Genomic DNA, 16,866 nt, shown 5'->3' with positions numbered 1-16,866 from the left:
TTTTTCCTTTGGTGCTACAACCCCAATTTGGGCGCTGGCCTACCTCCATGAAACTCTCCGACAACAAGAAACTACCCGTCTCAAAACAAAAAATAACTGCAATGAAGGAGAAGTAACCCACCAACTACGCTTTAACACTTTGCGGACCGCGCACCCTTTAAAAGGTTTTTCGCTTTTAAACATGGCGGACCGTTCGCGTGTTAACGTAGCTATCTGTCTGTGGCTCTACAGCCTTTGCGGACCTTGGCCGCTTTTTGAGTTTCTTAATCTATACACAGCTGGTAGGACCCCTTAGACGGGAGATCAGCCAGTCGCAAGGCCGCTACCTACACACAGAACAATTCAAACACAATAAACGCAACATCCATGCTTCGAGTGTGATTCGAACCCACGATCCCAGTGTTCGAGAGGGCGAATATGGTTCATACCTTAGACGGCGCGGCCACTGTGATCGGCAGTTACACGTAGCTAATGCACTGAAATGCTGGCGTTAACGAAAGAATGAATGAGGAGGCCGCAGATGATGTAATGCACTTCCTCCGAGCGGCAGGAAATCATAAACGTAATTAATAAAGCTGGAACGGTACCAGTATCAAACAGGAATGAGCCTTAGATGATGAAGAAAGGGAATACGCAGTTTAGTGGAATTAAACGTTTTAAAGTTGCTAAAGGGTAGCACAAAACTGATTAACTGAAAACTGAACACGTCAAAGCAGAAGGGAAGAGGAAACTACAGACAGAATTAGGACGGTCATTTCTGAAACACGAGTAATGAAGCACACCAGATACGTAACGAAATAAAGGCGACAGTGGGAAAAGAAAAAGGATAAAACAAGAAGTCCTAGGAAGAACTAATTGCCTACTTTCCTCTGATACGACACTGACCGCATAGAAAATGGTGCCTCCAGCAATTCCTTGTTGCCGCGGGAACGTGTTTACTGAGTTCTTACCTAGCAACGATAGGGGGATATAAAGATCCACAGACTCTCCACTGATAAGACATGGACCACACAAAAAATGACGCGTGTATTTCCGTATATTTGTGCCGCCAGGACGTGTTTACCGAGCCGGTGCCTAGCAACGAAAAGAGTGATTCATTTTACCGAGCCTCTGCCTAGTAATGATTGGAGGGATACACATATAGACACACAGGCTGATGGGGAGATATATGAAGTATGCCGTTGAGATGGGCTTACGTGACATGATCCAAGTTTCATAAAGATTGGTCCAGGCAGTCAAAAACTGACGTGGGGATATTCACAGTCACACAGACAGCATGGCAATCTCATAAGCTTAACTATATTTTTTAAAAATAGGAAATGTAAGCCAAAAAAAGTGTGATGGCGAAAGGCTCTCACCCAGAATAGTGAGTGAATGGCTGCATGCCTGAGATGGCTGAATAGGTGAGTCAGAAAGTGGATGTTCCAATTCAGCGAGATAACTTATGCCAACAGTGAACTGATTCAGTTCAGTGAAACAGTGCGTGGGGGAGTGAATCAATTGTGGGAGTGACAGTCAATGAGTGAGTGTTTAAATGAATGTATTAAAAAACAAAGTAAAACTTTTTTTTTCGTGAAAGAGCGAGACTGTAAGTCAGGAATTAAATAAACGACAAAGCGAAGGGGTCAGCACATGAAGCAGCGGGTCACTGAGTCTTCATCGTGTAGTCACACGCAAGGAACACAGAAGTTCAGTTTTATTCTAATTAAATTCTGAAACACTTTTCGGTATGGTATACTACAGAATACAGAACAATTTATAACTCTGCAACAGTGCTGATTACTGGTAAAGGTAACAGAGTGAAGTTTTCCCTACTCTGAATCAATAAAGAGTAACACGAAAAGCGGAGAGGTATAGCTCCACCAGTCTTGACCTCGGCACTAGATGCAGGTGTGGTTAGCTTCACGTCCCACTTGCTTTAACCCGGGGGAAAGAGCCTATAGCACCCATTGGATAGGAGGCTAGGTGGGCTGGTATAAAAACCGCGGAGAAGAAAACAATTTCTTGCCCCTGCCAGGAACCGAAATCCGGCCGTCCAGCTCATAGACGGTTGCTAACCCGCGGATTAGTGTTACAATAACAATACAATTCAAGAACAATAAGTTATATCAATGACTCCGTCCACAGAAATAAGTACGTTATTTGCTAGTTTATTAAATTAAATTCCAGTTCAACTACACCGGATGAAGAGTAGATGTTTGTGTAGGAAACTTGGTCGGAAACTTACAAAGATAATTTATTTATAACTCTGTGTAGTTCTTTCTTCTTTTGGTTAATTTTATCACGCTGTCGTCATCTAGAACTGTAGCATGACTGACAAGTTCAAAGGACGATGGAAGGAAGCGGTCGTGGCGTAACTGTAATATGGAAAAAAATCACATGATAAGCTTTTGTACCGGTAGGGAATCGAATTGGGAACCTCCTGACCACGAATCTGAAGTCACCGCTACGCAAACCAGCTCCGTTACTCTGTGTAGTATCAATAACCCTATGAATACGGATTCGTTTTCAAAATAAAGCAAAAATAAAATTATTTCAGTTTATATGCATCTGTGTGTGGGCACTTACAAATAAGTAAACAGAACAAGATGGTTTTCAGAACGTGCACAAACGTCGTGTGATCTTGGCATATCCGACTACGCAACATCCAGAAAAAAATGTGGTTATGAAAATTTACAGCGCTGTGTTCTTCTGAGATGGCTGCGTAGGTAACACAGCAATATACTGGCAGACCTTGCAGATCTGTCAGATACAGGCAATGAAACATGGAAACTTTTATATTGTGTCTGCAGTTTCTGAAGAGGCCTAATGCCCCCTCCCCAAAGATATGTCGTATCACCCGGAGCCATGACTTATCAGCTACCATCATCATAGTGACGTCACGAGTCCACGAGACTCTCAAGTCTCAAGTGTGCATTATACTGCAGATACAAGACGAAGCCTCCAACCTCCCGATACGGTGAACTGTCACAGATGACATCAAGACAGCAAATTTATTAGAAATTCCAAATCAAGATGAATATGAAGTGTACAAAGACAACAGAGAAGCGTAATTGTGGGCGTTACAAATTATAAGCTCATTTCAAAACTCCGTGGCCTGTAGTCCGCAAGCGAACTATACCGACCGAGCGACGGACGCTTGTCGGCGAAGTTAGTGCCAAATTTTGCGGATAGAGGGTGTCACGTAGTCAGCGCAACGGATCCAGACGGCTATTAATCTCGGTTTTCTAGACCGGAGCCGCTATTTCTTTGAAACAGTTCCTCAATTATCCTCACGAGGCTGAGTGGGCCCCGTTCCAAACCTACTAATTCTCAGAAAATCTGGTAGCGCCGGGAATCGAACCCGAGACCCCTGGATCTGTAGGCAGGAACTCTGAGCACTAGATCAAAGAAAATAAATATGATGATGGATTCATCAGGCACTGTTTCATCCGCATGGGGAACGCATGGAAGGTCGCAGCTTCAATTCACGATGAGGTCATTCGATTTCTTTTCAATTGACCTAATCCTTCCAGTCGCAATATGACAATGGGGTTGACTCAATCTCTTAATAGAAATGAGTACAAGGAAACTTCCTGGGGTGTAAAGGGGGGCTGGCGCATAAGGCTATGGGTTTGGATAGGTGAATAGACTTACTGGTTACTAACAAGCCGTAACTATAAATAATTATAACCCTCTAAAGATTACTGCAATTATAACACTGAAAACAAGTCTCCAACGTCTGCTTACTTAGTAACTTCTGAATCCTGAAACGATGAATTTATAACTAAACACATAAGTAAAAGTTAAAAAAGGTAAAGTTGTCCCAGTGCTTAAATAATTAAGCCCAATATTATGCTGAACACTGTCCACTGTCTGACTTGCATTCGCCTACGGGCCGCGCCATAGCTCAAACGGTTAGTCGCTGGTTTTCCAACGCGGCGGCACGGGTTCGATCCCGGGTCTGGTCAAGTGGGATTTGTGGTGGACAAAGTGGCGCTGGGGCAGGTTTTCTCCGAGTACTTCGGTTTCCCCTGCCAATCTTCATCCCACCAATTGCTCCACAATCACCCTCACCTATAATATGGGGCTGGTACAATAGGCCAGAAATGGCCGCAGTATAAGGGATTTAGTCCCAATCCACTAGCAATAAAAATAAATTTCATATTGAGGGGCTATGCTACAAGCCGGAAGGTAGAGGGTTCAAGTCCCAATGAGGTCATTGGATTTTCTTTCATTCATCTAATCCTTCCAGCCGCACTATGGCCCTGGGGTCGACTCAGCCTCTAAAGAAATGAGTACCAGGAATGTTCTTGGCGGTAAAGGGCGGCCGGCGCGTAAGGCTGACAACCTTGCCGCTATCTGTGAGCCGATTGTCTCCATAATGTGGGAACCTCAACATCTCACAACCCTATGGGCCTCGACGGCCTATTACAGGGATACATTTACCTTTTACACCATCATGTAAATGCTAAATTAAGCAATGAATACAGGACATAGGTAGATAATCATAAACTCAGTTAAGAATTTTTGAACCTTCAGTCCTGTAATGTCGCAAGGTAGAGAAGACAGAAGAGCGGTATTCATGCAGCCCCATAGCGGGAAATGCAAGACGGTTAGGTCAGGCGATCTTGACGGCCATGGGAATGGATCATCAAGGCCAATCAATTTTGTTACGGTATCAAAGAATCAGGAACTGTTCTAGAGGAAGCGCCGAGCGGAAAACACATGAACGTAAGGTAACCTGAAAATTTCGGAGGACATTTTGTATATGTCAGCGCAGGGTTCAAAGACGCTAAGCAGAAAACAAGAAGCCTGACTTTCTTAAATACGTTTACAATCACTCTCTAGACCTACAGCGCATTACTGGGTATTAAGAAGGCGATAACTTTGAAACTTCAAATTGCTTAAGGCTCATCTGAAGTAATTGTAACTGAGACTGATCCACAGAGGTAGTTAAACGAGGAGACATATTAGTTGTCTCGTATAATACAAGGTTACTACAAATGATGCATTCCATTTCAAAACACTATATTGGTCGCCCCGTGCTTTTCCGTTTACACAGACAACCAGTATCCTTAAACCGCCGATACCACCGCAGAATGCTCTGTTTACATGGTGGTTATTTTCTGTGCTCTGCTCTGAATGCACGCTGCACTGCAATAACAGACGAACATCTCGGATATTCCAACAAATAGGAACTCTTTTCCAGCTTCGCCGCCATTTTGTGAGGCACTGCACTCATGCTGCCAACTGGTGTATCACGATGCAAACTTGGTGAGTTTGCGGTTCTTTTCTGTGCTCTGCTCTGAATGCACGCTGCACTGCAATAACAGACGAACATCTCGCATATTCCAACACACAGAAACTCTTTTCCAGCTTTGCCGCCATTTTGTGAGGCACTGCACTCATGCTGCCAACTGGTGTATCACGATGCAAACTTGGTGAGGTTGTGGTTCTTTTCTGTGCTCTGCTCTGAATGCACGCTGCACTGCAATAACAGACGAACATCTCGCATATTCCAACACAGAGAAACTCTTTTCCAGCTTGGTCGCCATTTTGTGAGGCACTGCACTCATGCTGCCAACTGGTGTATCACGATGCAAACTTGGCGAGTTTGCTGTTCTTTTCATGTATCGATCATATTTTTATGTGTAATACTTTGGATAATATAGTCTTTTGAAATGAAATGAATCATTGGTAGTAACCCTGTATATAATCTAGCGATTGATTATGAATGCGATATGCCTAACTTCCGTATACACTCCTCTTCATAAAGAAAACTGTAAAGGGCGAACGCATTCATCTGTTCATCGGACTGAAATACTGGACACTTAGTTATGAGACTATATTTCTCTCGCTTACAGACTTTCATTCACAGCAGAAGAAATCTGGTTACATGCTCGAAACTGAGAGTAAAATAATCGTCCTGTCAGGATCAGATGACTTGATACGTGTCCTTACATTCCCGCCGGGAATTTGTCATATATATTCTGTCTAATAACGAAGGCCGGAACAGACATTTATTTGAATAATAATTTAAGTTACGGGGCTCCTAAACTAGAACCCCTGACTGAAAAGTCTCTATCTTACAGATGTTATAGGTACTTCCACTATAATTTTGGCAGCGCCATAGCTCAAGCGGTTAGTCGTTGGCCCGGGTTCGATCCCGGGTCTGGTCAAGTGGGATTTGTGGTGGACAAAGTAGCGCTGGGGCGGGTTCTCTCCGAGTACTTCGGTTTTCCCTGCCAATCTTTATTCCATCAAATTCTGCATCATCATAATCACCCGAGGCAGGCTACAATAGGCCAATCAGTGGTCGCCGTGCCGAGTGGAGCCAACTGGACTCCACCCCCCAATAAGCGAAAATACTTCCACTACAGTGAACACGTTTTAAGAACTCTTTTCTTTAAAGAAAAGTGTATTATATTTACTACACATTATATGCATAATAAACAAACAAAACAAAGACTGTAGTAGCAGAATCATAAGATTAAACACTGTTAATACTGACACCGGAAACCGGACATAATCCAAAACTAGCTCCATCAACCACTGATCGTAAGACACCACCTCCTTAAAATCTAACTTAATGTCACCCTTCAATCTCCTCGGTCTTCCAAGTGGACATATTCTAGCACATTTCCCCACCAAAATAGTGTACGTATGGTGACATGACGCCTGAAAGCCGGAAGAGGGGAGCCAGAGTACACAATCATTGCTACGCAAGACTCGATAAACAGTTTTTCGCGGAAATGAACACGCAAGCAACAACAGAAGAACTATCGTTTCTATGCAACGGCGCGGTAAACACACCTCTGTAACAATAGAGGAATTGTTGTGAAACTGTTTTTTCCGTTGGGGCCCCGGGGTCGAATACCTCCACTGCAGCCCTGCGAGTCGTAGGAGGCGATGAGAACACAAGTCTCGAATCTGAGAGAGTAAAATATGGTCGCGAGTCCCGCGGGACTCTCTAACTGCCCCTTCTTCTCGTCCCCCTTACGTTGGGCTCCACTTTCTTTAACCGTCGTTGGCCCTTACATTGGGCTCCACTTATAACCGTCCTCTTAGTTGCCTCCACTTTCATCCGCCGCTTCCTCGTTGCTGTCTGGTTCAGGGTAGGGTGTGGGATTACTCTGAATTTGAATTTGTATGGACGCCAGTGGACTCTGGTGCAATCCACGAATTTGGAATGGGAAAAACAAAGGGGGGGGGACATGGATAGGCGGGCGTTTGCTCAGAGGGTTTTTTTTTTGTTTATTTCCTGAATATTTACAATCTACTCAACATATTACAAGTATTTAGTAAATGTGATAAGTCAATTGACACTGTAGGTGTTGCCGGCCAGTGCCGGTTCACCTTATGTTACTTAACTAAGTCTTCGGGCCACTGTCTCTTGAGCCTTCTAGGTACAGTTTGATCACTAATGAGCTGGTTGATCAGTTTATTTTTGTGGTTCGTGTTCCTGTTTCTATATTTTGCGGCCTGAGAGTGTATTACTTCCTTGATGTATGGTACGACAAGATTCTGTCTCAGGGCGACTGCTGGACCTTGCTCACACAAGGAGATAGAGAACACTTAGAATACACTTCACTCAACACTGTTGCTCTTTATTTGCAGATGTGAACGAGAAGTACCTATTACAAGGCTGTAGCACTGTTGAATTTGTGTACCGGACTTGGCCAACACCGATTTAACGTACGGGAGGCCCGAAGGTCTCGAAGGTACTCCAGTTACTCCCTAAGACGACTGACTCCACCCGAGAGGCAGAAGTCTTGTCGGTTCCGGGAACGCCCGGTTTCCTCTCCTCTGAATTTTGGTGATTGGCTGCACCTAAGATTTGGGGTGTTACTCTCATTTGCATTCAGCCAGTCCCTAACGAGGTCCATGTAAATTTGAGCCTAAGTACAAGACGGTCCCTCTGACAGCTCTCAAATAAATGAAGGTACACTTAACGATCGCTCGGCACGCCCCTCCGAAAATTATTGCGACTCGTATCTGTCAAGTCTCAAATTTTCAAAGACTCGCACCGCCGAAGTTAAGCCTTGAAATTCCCAGAGAACGCAGCGGGAACACTTCCTGTTCTGTCCTGGGTCCACACGTTACATGAAGAAAGACCAGATGCCGTTCTTGGCGTCTGCTGGTGCTGGGGTCAGTTGTGTTTCATCTTTTGTTAATTGGTAATACAGTCCGTTTACTTGTAGTACATTGTAATTAAGAATGTAAATGAACAACATTGCTGAGGTTCCTGCATGGTGCGGCAACAACTCGGATCCGAGAAGGGCCGCGCTGACGAGGGCCAGCAGCAATTTCAAACGACAGACCCGTCCTCTCGCCAGAGAGAGCGCCCGCACCAACAAACCCGTATCTGTTTGACATTAATAAAAATCTGATCCTAAGCCCCAGATGGGTGCTTTATTCCCAGACAGACTGGCCGACTGACCTTCGCTGTAACACAAGACTCAAGACTCAGACTGAGAGAAGAATCGAGGGAGCCTCTGGAGACGGCAGTCGAAGATCATGAAGAGGAGAAGACAGTGCGCCATACAGTGGTTTGCGAAGTGTAGTAAGAACTTGTATAAATGTACAAGTATAATAAATTCGGTCATTAATACAAAACCCGTCTATAAGTCACGCACACCCCCGAAACACATGACAGTACTCTTTGTTTCCTCCATACTAGCCACACGTTCATGCCATTCCCGATTTCACCATCCTAAGAACACAAAGTGACCTGCCTCCGTATGTAACATTCCAAAAAACAATCACTACATCTTTCTCACCTACAAATAGTCTCGTTAGTACACTGTTCCCAAACGTGTGGAGGCGGGGTCGAATAACTCCACCGTGACCCCGCGAGTCGTAGGAGGCGACGAAAAGGGAAGTCTCATATCTGAGAAAGTAAAATTTGGTCGCGAGTCCCAAGGGACTTGGACCCGAGACAGACTGCGCTGGCAAGGACCAGCAGCATATACAAAAGACATACCCGTCCTCTCGTCAGAGAGGGCGCCCCACAGAAACAAGACCGTAACTGTCAAACGGTAATAATTAATATCTCGTTATGAGCCTCAGATAGGGCTCGACACCAAGACTTACTGACTGACTGACCGTCAGTCTCAATGTGACTCTGACTCTGTTCCCAAACGTCCGTAATTTACGCCCTTTCCTTAAGGTAAGATCACATTTCACATAAGAACTGGCAAACTCATTATTCTGCACAACCAGACATTTGTCCTTGTGAAGCCGAACAGCAACATATATTTCCAGAATTTAGAGCCACGCAGTTTAATTATGTAAAAACCCACACTCGAAATGGCAATAAAATCAGTCGAAAATACAAGTATTCATTCTGTTTTATAATCATTAAATCATGATATATTTGTGGTATACGTGATTTCACACCCGCCCAAGGAGTCCTACCGTATGTGTAAGATCTAGTAAAACCGAAGTGAATCTGAGTTTCATGCAGGTACGCCTAGGCCCAAATGAGGGCTGTAGCGCCAATGAAAAAAAAAAATACGTGATTTCATAGTATGTGACAAAAAGAAAAAAAAATATATGGGCGCGTTGAGGACGAACTCAATTTTTAAATTCATACATAAAAATTGTGGAGCACTGAAACATAAACGGAATTAACCATATCTTGAAGTCATATTTATTTTTCACGCTAACAGGAGGAAGGCAAGTTTGTAGGAAGTGCAACAATAAAAATTAAGTTCGATTTACTGAATTCAGCAGCATCCAATAGCCAGTAAACTTGAGGGGCTGTCACGTCACCCGAGTTGGGTTTCAAATCCAAGAAATTTGATAGGTCCTAACCTCGTCTCCTCCAAGCGCTCTGAATTCACGGTAATTCTAAGTTAACCCCGAAATGCTGTTCCTCGGTGGACTTCAGTAATGCCACTATAAGCGGTCACACTGAGTTAAGCGTCAAGTGGTGAACGAACTTTTATCGACTGCTGCACTTCATTTTCAGCGACACGGGGGCTCTACAAATAAAGCACTCTCCCTTGTTGCAACATTCTGTGTACTTTCCTACCCAGCGGGAAACTCAGATAACAAGAAGAAGACTAACTAAAAAAGCTGCTAAGATGAAACAACAAAATCTAATTTCACGTCTCATGAAGTATGAAGAGCATATGAAATGATAAAGGAGAGAGAGAAATAAACGTAATAACAGTAAGACAACATTACCCTATTTAGAGTCTTTTTTTTGTTCCCCCCCCCCCTTGGCACTACAGCCCCAGTGGGGCCTACCTTCATGAACTTCTCCGTTCACTTCAGTTTTTCTAGATCTTACACATTCGGTAGGACTCCTTGGGCGGGTGATCAGCTCGTCGCAAGGCCTCTACCTGTACACAAACACAGAAAAACGCACACACACAAACTAAACATCCATGCCCTGAGTGGGATTCGTATCCACGATCCCGGTTTCCAAGCGAGTGAAGACAGTACATGCCTTAGACCGCTCGGCTACCGTGACAGGCGGTGTATAAGAATAATATATAAGAATTCAGTTCGTACCTCANGTGACCGGCAGTGTATAAGAATAATATATAAGAATTCAGTTCGTACCTCACAGGAAACAGATCCGAACCCACGATCCCGGTTTCCAAGCGAGCGAAGACAGTACATGCCTTAGACCGCTCGGCTACCGTGACCGGCATTTAGAGTTTACTGCATTTTCTTTTATTGCTAGTGGGGTGGGACAAGTCCCTTTTACTGCGGCCACTTCTGGCCTATTGCACCAGCCCCAGATGATAGGTGAGGGTGATTGTGGAACAATTGGTGGAATGAAGATTGGCAAGGGAAACCGAAGTACCCGGAGAAAACCTGTCCCAATGCCACTTTGTCCACCACAAATCCCACTTGACCAGACCCGGGATCGAACCCGGGCCGCCGCGATGGGAAGCCAGTGACTAACCGCTTGAGCTATGGCGCGGCCACAAGAAGAGAACTGGTAGAAGAGGAGTAGATTCTATGGGGACCTGAATATCGATCCAATGGTAAACAAATTCCCGTTTAAAACAAGACCTAAGGTTCATAGCCGAGTCCACAAGAGCTCAAAATGGAGTCTTTATCATGAGCATATAACTCTAGTTCACATCCTCTCCAGCCATTACTTCTAACTTGTATATTCCCTTTAGGTTTTCCTACAATGTGGTCTGTATTTCCCTCCTTCGCCATACGTACTACATCGCCAGTTCATCATCTTCGCCTCGATCCGACCATCTTTTTATTTGTTGAAAGAACAAATAATCACACTCTAATTACGTAACAGTCTCCCTCCTATTGTTACTTCCTGTGTTGGGTTTAAATGTTCTCCTCAGGACTTTGTTCTCAAAAACCTTCAATCAATGAGACAAGAATGACTTTATTAAATAACGGGACGTGGGGAAAAAAAACTCCGTGGTTCTAGTCCGTAAGCCAACTATAACGACCGAGCGACCGCCGCTTGTCGGCGAAGTTACACCACCTCTGTGGTTTAGTGGTCAGAGTTCCTGGCTATAGATCCAGTGGTCCCGGCGCTACCAGATTTTCTAAGTACTGGTTCTGGAACGGGGTCCACTCGGCCCCGTGAGGGTATGTGAGGAGCTATTTCGAGGAAATAGCGGCTGCGATCTAGAAAACCGAGATTAACGGCCGTGGGGATTCGTTGCGCTGACCACGCGACACCCTCTATCCGCTAAGTTGGGATGTGACGTGAAATACAGAACAAAAGTAGTCCTGCTGTGTTAGTGGACAGCAAGTATCAATACATATTGATCTGTTAGATTTGCGGTCCTCACAGAAGCGACTATGATGGTTATGAATATCTGGGTTGTAACGCCGTGCAGTCAGGCAAACGTCACCAACGTTTCGGAGCAACGTATCGCCTTCATCTTCAGTGTCGAAGAGATTTACTAAAGTAGGCTATATATCCACTAATCCCAACAGAATGAATGAATTCACATTTAAAAGCGTAAATATTATGTACAAGAATGAAGAAGCCGGATTACCTGTGAAACGATTTGAAATAGGTTGGTGGGGCGATGTTTTGTTCTGATGTGAAGCGTCTTTGGTACATGCGCAGATGGACTCCACAACTCGCGCTACCAGTGAACTCACAAAGCTCAACTAATATTTTCGGTACACTTGACATCATATTACTCCTCCCTGTCTACCTGCCTCACAGTTTAAATTAGACAAGCACCGGTCTATGGATGCAGACAGAATGAAGCACACTGCTTTATCGATTCATGGCACATACGGCCAACTACTTTTGCGCTGAAGCATATGACAAACGTAATTTTAGATAGACAGACAGAGAGAGAGAGAGATAAATCCAGGGCAGTCCATCAGGGATCTGGGATGAGATGAGGCAATTTTTTGTCGGAGTACTTTGTCTTCCCTGTCAAAAGTCATTCCACTCCATTCTCTCACCTGTCATATAGAGCTGGTAAAACGCGCCCGCTTGTGGCCCCAAATAGCAAGGGACTCGTTCCCACCCCACAGTAAGAATACAAGAAAAAGTTTTAACGGCCGTGGGGATCCGTTGCGCTGGCCACGTGACGCCCTCTAACCGCAAAAGTTGGCACTAAATTCGCCGACAAGCGGCGGTCGCTCGGTTGCTATAGTGCGCTTGCGGACCACAGGCCACGGAGTTTCTTGTTTTTGAAGTTTTATTGGGGAACAATATCTTACCGCAGAACTTTATATACAATTCCCTTTTAATAGGTCATATTCCATGTACATAAAACAGCATGTCTTGCTAACTATTGGGTTATCTGACAATGGTATTACAACATATGCCACGCCACAGCTCAAGCGGTTAGTCGTTGGCTTCCCACCGCAGCGGCCCGGGTTTGGTCAAGTGGGATTTGTGGTGGACAAAGTGGCGCTGGGGCGGGTTTTCTCCGAATACTTCGGTTTCCCCTGCCAATTTTCATTCCACCAAATTCTCCATTATCATAATCACCCGGGGCAGGTACAATAGGCCAATCAGTGGCCGCCGTGCCGAATGGACCCAGCTGGACTCCACCCCCAACTAGTGAATTAAAAAAACGGTATTACAACTGCACAGTATGTAGGCCTTGAGGGTTGAACGAGACAGGGAGACGTGGAACTGTATATACTTAAAGCCATGCAAGGAGATGACAGTGGTCTGTACTCATATTCGTTTGTACTGACAAGGAAATACAAGAAAGACCTCATATCTCACAACCCTAAGTGAAGATACCGACTGTCCGTCCGCGTATCCAAACCAGGTACTTTCCTAATACAAGTCTACAGCCTCAAAGCCATCCAAACCTGCTGTAAAAAGCAAGGAAATACCGAATGAAAGAAACGTATGTTGACAGTTCAGGGCTGACTGTTTGCATTTAGGATCGCATTGTCACGTGTTTCAGTGACTAAGACGCGGGTTTGGATTGGTGAATCGGTTTATTGGATCTTCACTAGTCGTACATACAATTAGTTTTTACACTCTCAAGATTACTGTAACTACAGCACATGTAACGTCACACACCAAGCCTTCTAATTCTTCTTCTGGCCACTCTGCTGTTGCATTGGAAGTTCAGAACTCAAGTGACGTCAATTCCCATCTCCCGACCTCTCTCATACCCACTCGGCGCGGACCACGCACAGAAAACACAGTTTTATTGCTGTGTAGCGCAGGCCACACAGAAAACAAGTCACGTGATAACTATGTCGCCAGTCCATTGGCTCACTGACTGTTGCCTAGAAACGAGCTATAAACATTTGTCCTACTGTTATGTTACCTTAAGCGAGAAGGTGTTTATTGAGCTGTTGCCCGGCAATGCGTTGAGTGTGTCACAGTATCGTTTTTCTTAAGATTTAAATGGAGAACTCGTTGCACGAAAAAGTGTCCGTCCGTCTCGATTGTAACATGAGTCAGTCCACAAACTTATACAAACCTCATTTAGGTCATCTGTTCGCCGACGCCCAGCAATAGAGGTTACCGGAACATACAAGTGGCTAAACCATAGAAACACGTTTTCGTCCACAGATAATGCGACTTACCTTCTCGTCGAGCGCCTTATGGTGTTCGAAGAGGCTCTTAAGTGCCTTGAGCACCTCGACCTCGCTAGAGACACCGGATTGTGTCGCCGCCTGCCGCTTAACGACCGTCATCCTCAGCGACCGCTCGTGTCGGGAAACCAGGCACTCGAGGTGTTCCAGCAGAAGCTGTAAGAGACACAAACTGTTACAGTTCACCAGGAAGTTTCTTAGAAAGCAACATTTATTTTAAAGACCCCAAAATATTTGGGTAATATGCGACGTGAAGACAGCCTCATGAAGATTCTTTTTTTTTTTAATTCGCGCAGTGGGGGTTAAGTCCAGCTGGGTCCACACCGCACGGCCACCACTGATTGTCCTATTGTAGCCTGCCACGGGTGATTGTGATGGAGAATTTGGTGGAATGAAGATTGGCAAGGGAAACCGAAGTACTCGGAGAAAACCCGGCCCAGCGCGACTTTGTCCACCACAAATCCCACTTGACCAGACTCGGGATTTAACCCTGGCCGCAGAGGTGGGAAGCCAGCGACTAAACGCTTGAGCTATGGCGCGCCCGCCTCATTAAGATAACTGAGGAGCTATTTCAAGGAAATAGCGACTCCGGTTAATAAACCGAAACTAACGGTCATGGGGATTCGTTGCGCTGACCATGCAACACCCTCTAACCGCTACAGTGGGCACTAACTTCGCCGATAAGTGGCGGTCGCTCGATCGGTATAGTTCGCTTGCGGATTACAGGCCACGGACTTGGGTGTGAAGATGTGGATTGGATTCATCTAGCTCGGTCAGGATCAAGTGGAGGCTCTTGTGAATGCGGTAATGAACCTTCGAGTTCTATGATCGGAACGACATTTTTCTGGCTAGCTAAGGGACTATCAGCTACTCGACAAAGAGTACGTTTCATGTAAACGGGAGCGGCGTTTTATTCCGATGATCCCCGATTCAAAATCTCAGAAATAGAGGCAGTTAGAGTGTCCATAAGGATCAGATTTATCTGTGGGGAAACTAAACCTGAAAATATAATAACGTAAGAAATACAGCCGCGAACGAAAAGGTTATTGTGAAGGAGGAAAATTACCAGGGATAAAAGTCTTGCCTGCTTTTGTGACACGAGTTGACACGTTTCGTAACACTGAAGAGTTCTGACAGCTTCTAAACGTTGCTACGGAGATGACGCTTGTCATGGAAATTTCCGGATAGAGCCACCATGACAACTAACATCATCTTATCCTATACGACCCAGACATAATCAGAATGCTCTCAGATACAAAAGACTAGCTACGAAGCGCTCCTCTAAGCCCACGAGCAAAATAAGGTCCTGTGACGTATGCTTTCGTCGCCAACAAGAAACATAAACACAAACAAGGGTGTTACTGAGGTCGACATTGATGACTGTGGGAAACCTATTTTTGTGCTAATTGCCACCCTTTCTGCTGGCAGACATTAGCATCAGACGTGCAGTTTGTTACAACACTTACGATAGAAAGAAAAAGGGATACGCCTCTACGCGATGGTCACCACGGAAACTACTGGATCATGGAAAAGGGCCAGATGGAATTGGAACCGGGAGACAAAAAGAAAGATTATACTTAAAAATATTTTTTTATGTTTCTGGCCAAGCAGAATCAGAAATCAAGTACTTTAAATTGAAGCTAAAATGATGAATGTTACTGCGTCATATAGGGAACATATAGGGAAGGCTGGTAGTTACCGCCTGTTTTCCTTACTGCGAACTCGTGACGCGTCACTCGCTTCCAGGGCCCGATCCGGAACTCGACTCTAAGTCACGAATAGGAAAAACAAGGACAATAATTCATTCCGGCTTATAGCAATTCATAAAAGTAAAGCTATCCCTGCAACAGGCCATGGAGGCCCATAGGGTTGTGAGACGTCGAGGCTCCCAAATTTTCTAAGACAATCGTCTCACTGATGGCGGTCAGGTTGTCAGCCTTAAGCGCCGGCCGCCCTGTAACCCCCACGAAGATTCCTGGTACTCATTTCTGTTAGAGGCTGAGTATATTTAGGGTCAAAGTGTGGCTGGAAGGATTAGTTCAATTGAAAAATCCAGTGACCTCGTCGGGAATCGACCCCTTGACATTTCGCCTTATGACATAATGCTTCAACGAATTAATCATAGTCGTCTTCGTTTGGAAATAGCCGGGTGAAGCACACAAGAACAATAAATGATCTCCCTAGCTCTAAAGCAGGGACTGCAACCTGCAGGATCATGAAAGTTTAGTTTGAGCCGTGGCGCTATTCACGCATAATTAACAGTTCGATGCAGCCCTTTATTATCCGTTATACATTATATAAAGTACGAGTATCACAGAGCATAACGAGAATATTGCGTTGTTAATAAACAGACACAAAATAAATAAATGATATGTTGGCGGTCTCCAGGTCACCATTTCGTCATTATATTTACAGGTCTGTCACTGGACCATCTTTTCTCACTCGTAGTGAAGAAGGCCAAAGTGAAATCACAGGCTTGGTTGTCCGACGATGTAGCCTTTCGTTCTGATGAATATTATTCTCTTCAGTTTCTTATGCATTTCTTCCTCGTCGGTAATCTCTACTTCATCTGACTGCATTCTATGGTTCACGTTTTAGGATAAGCAATAATAGTAATAATAATAAAAAACTGTGGTTTCAGTCCGCGAGCGAAATGTACCGACCGAGCGACCGCCGCTTGTCGGCGAAGTTGGTGCCAACTTTAGCGGATAGAGGGTGTCACGTGGTCAGCACAACGGATCCCCACGGCCGTTAATTTCGATTTTCTAGACCGGAGCCGCTACTTACTTGAAATAGCTCCTCAATTATCCTCACGAGGCTGAGTGGACCCAGTTCTAGACCCATTACTTCTCAGAA

The 16,866-nt window shown here is 44.8% G+C and overlaps 1 protein-coding gene across 10 annotated transcripts in view; it reads right to left on the bottom strand.

Moving 5' to 3' along the window:
• LOC111873731 (liprin-alpha-1) overlaps window positions 1–16,866 on the bottom strand; it is a 438,279-nt gene that overhangs the window by 69,613 nt on the left and 351,800 nt on the right. For 9 of the 10 annotated variants that reach the window (XM_023868665.2, XM_023868669.2, XM_023868668.2 and 6 more), the window contains exon 3: window positions 14,002–14,166. In XM_023868665.2, the coding sequence (XP_023724433.1) occupies window positions 14,002–14,166 (165 nt within the window). Of the gene's footprint in view, window positions 1–11,978; window positions 12,050–14,001; window positions 14,167–16,866 lie in introns of those variants that run through there. The other variant, XM_033755187.1, reaches the window with a different exon arrangement.

The sequence above is a fragment of the Cryptotermes secundus genome, unplaced genomic scaffold (assembly GCF_002891405.2).
Source record: "Cryptotermes secundus unplaced genomic scaffold, Csec_1.0 scaffold142, whole genome shotgun sequence".
Taxonomy (NCBI): domain Eukaryota; kingdom Metazoa; phylum Arthropoda; class Insecta; order Blattodea; family Kalotermitidae; genus Cryptotermes; species Cryptotermes secundus.
The sequence above is the reverse complement of the archived record's forward strand: the minus strand, read 5'-3'. Positions and strand labels throughout refer to the sequence as shown.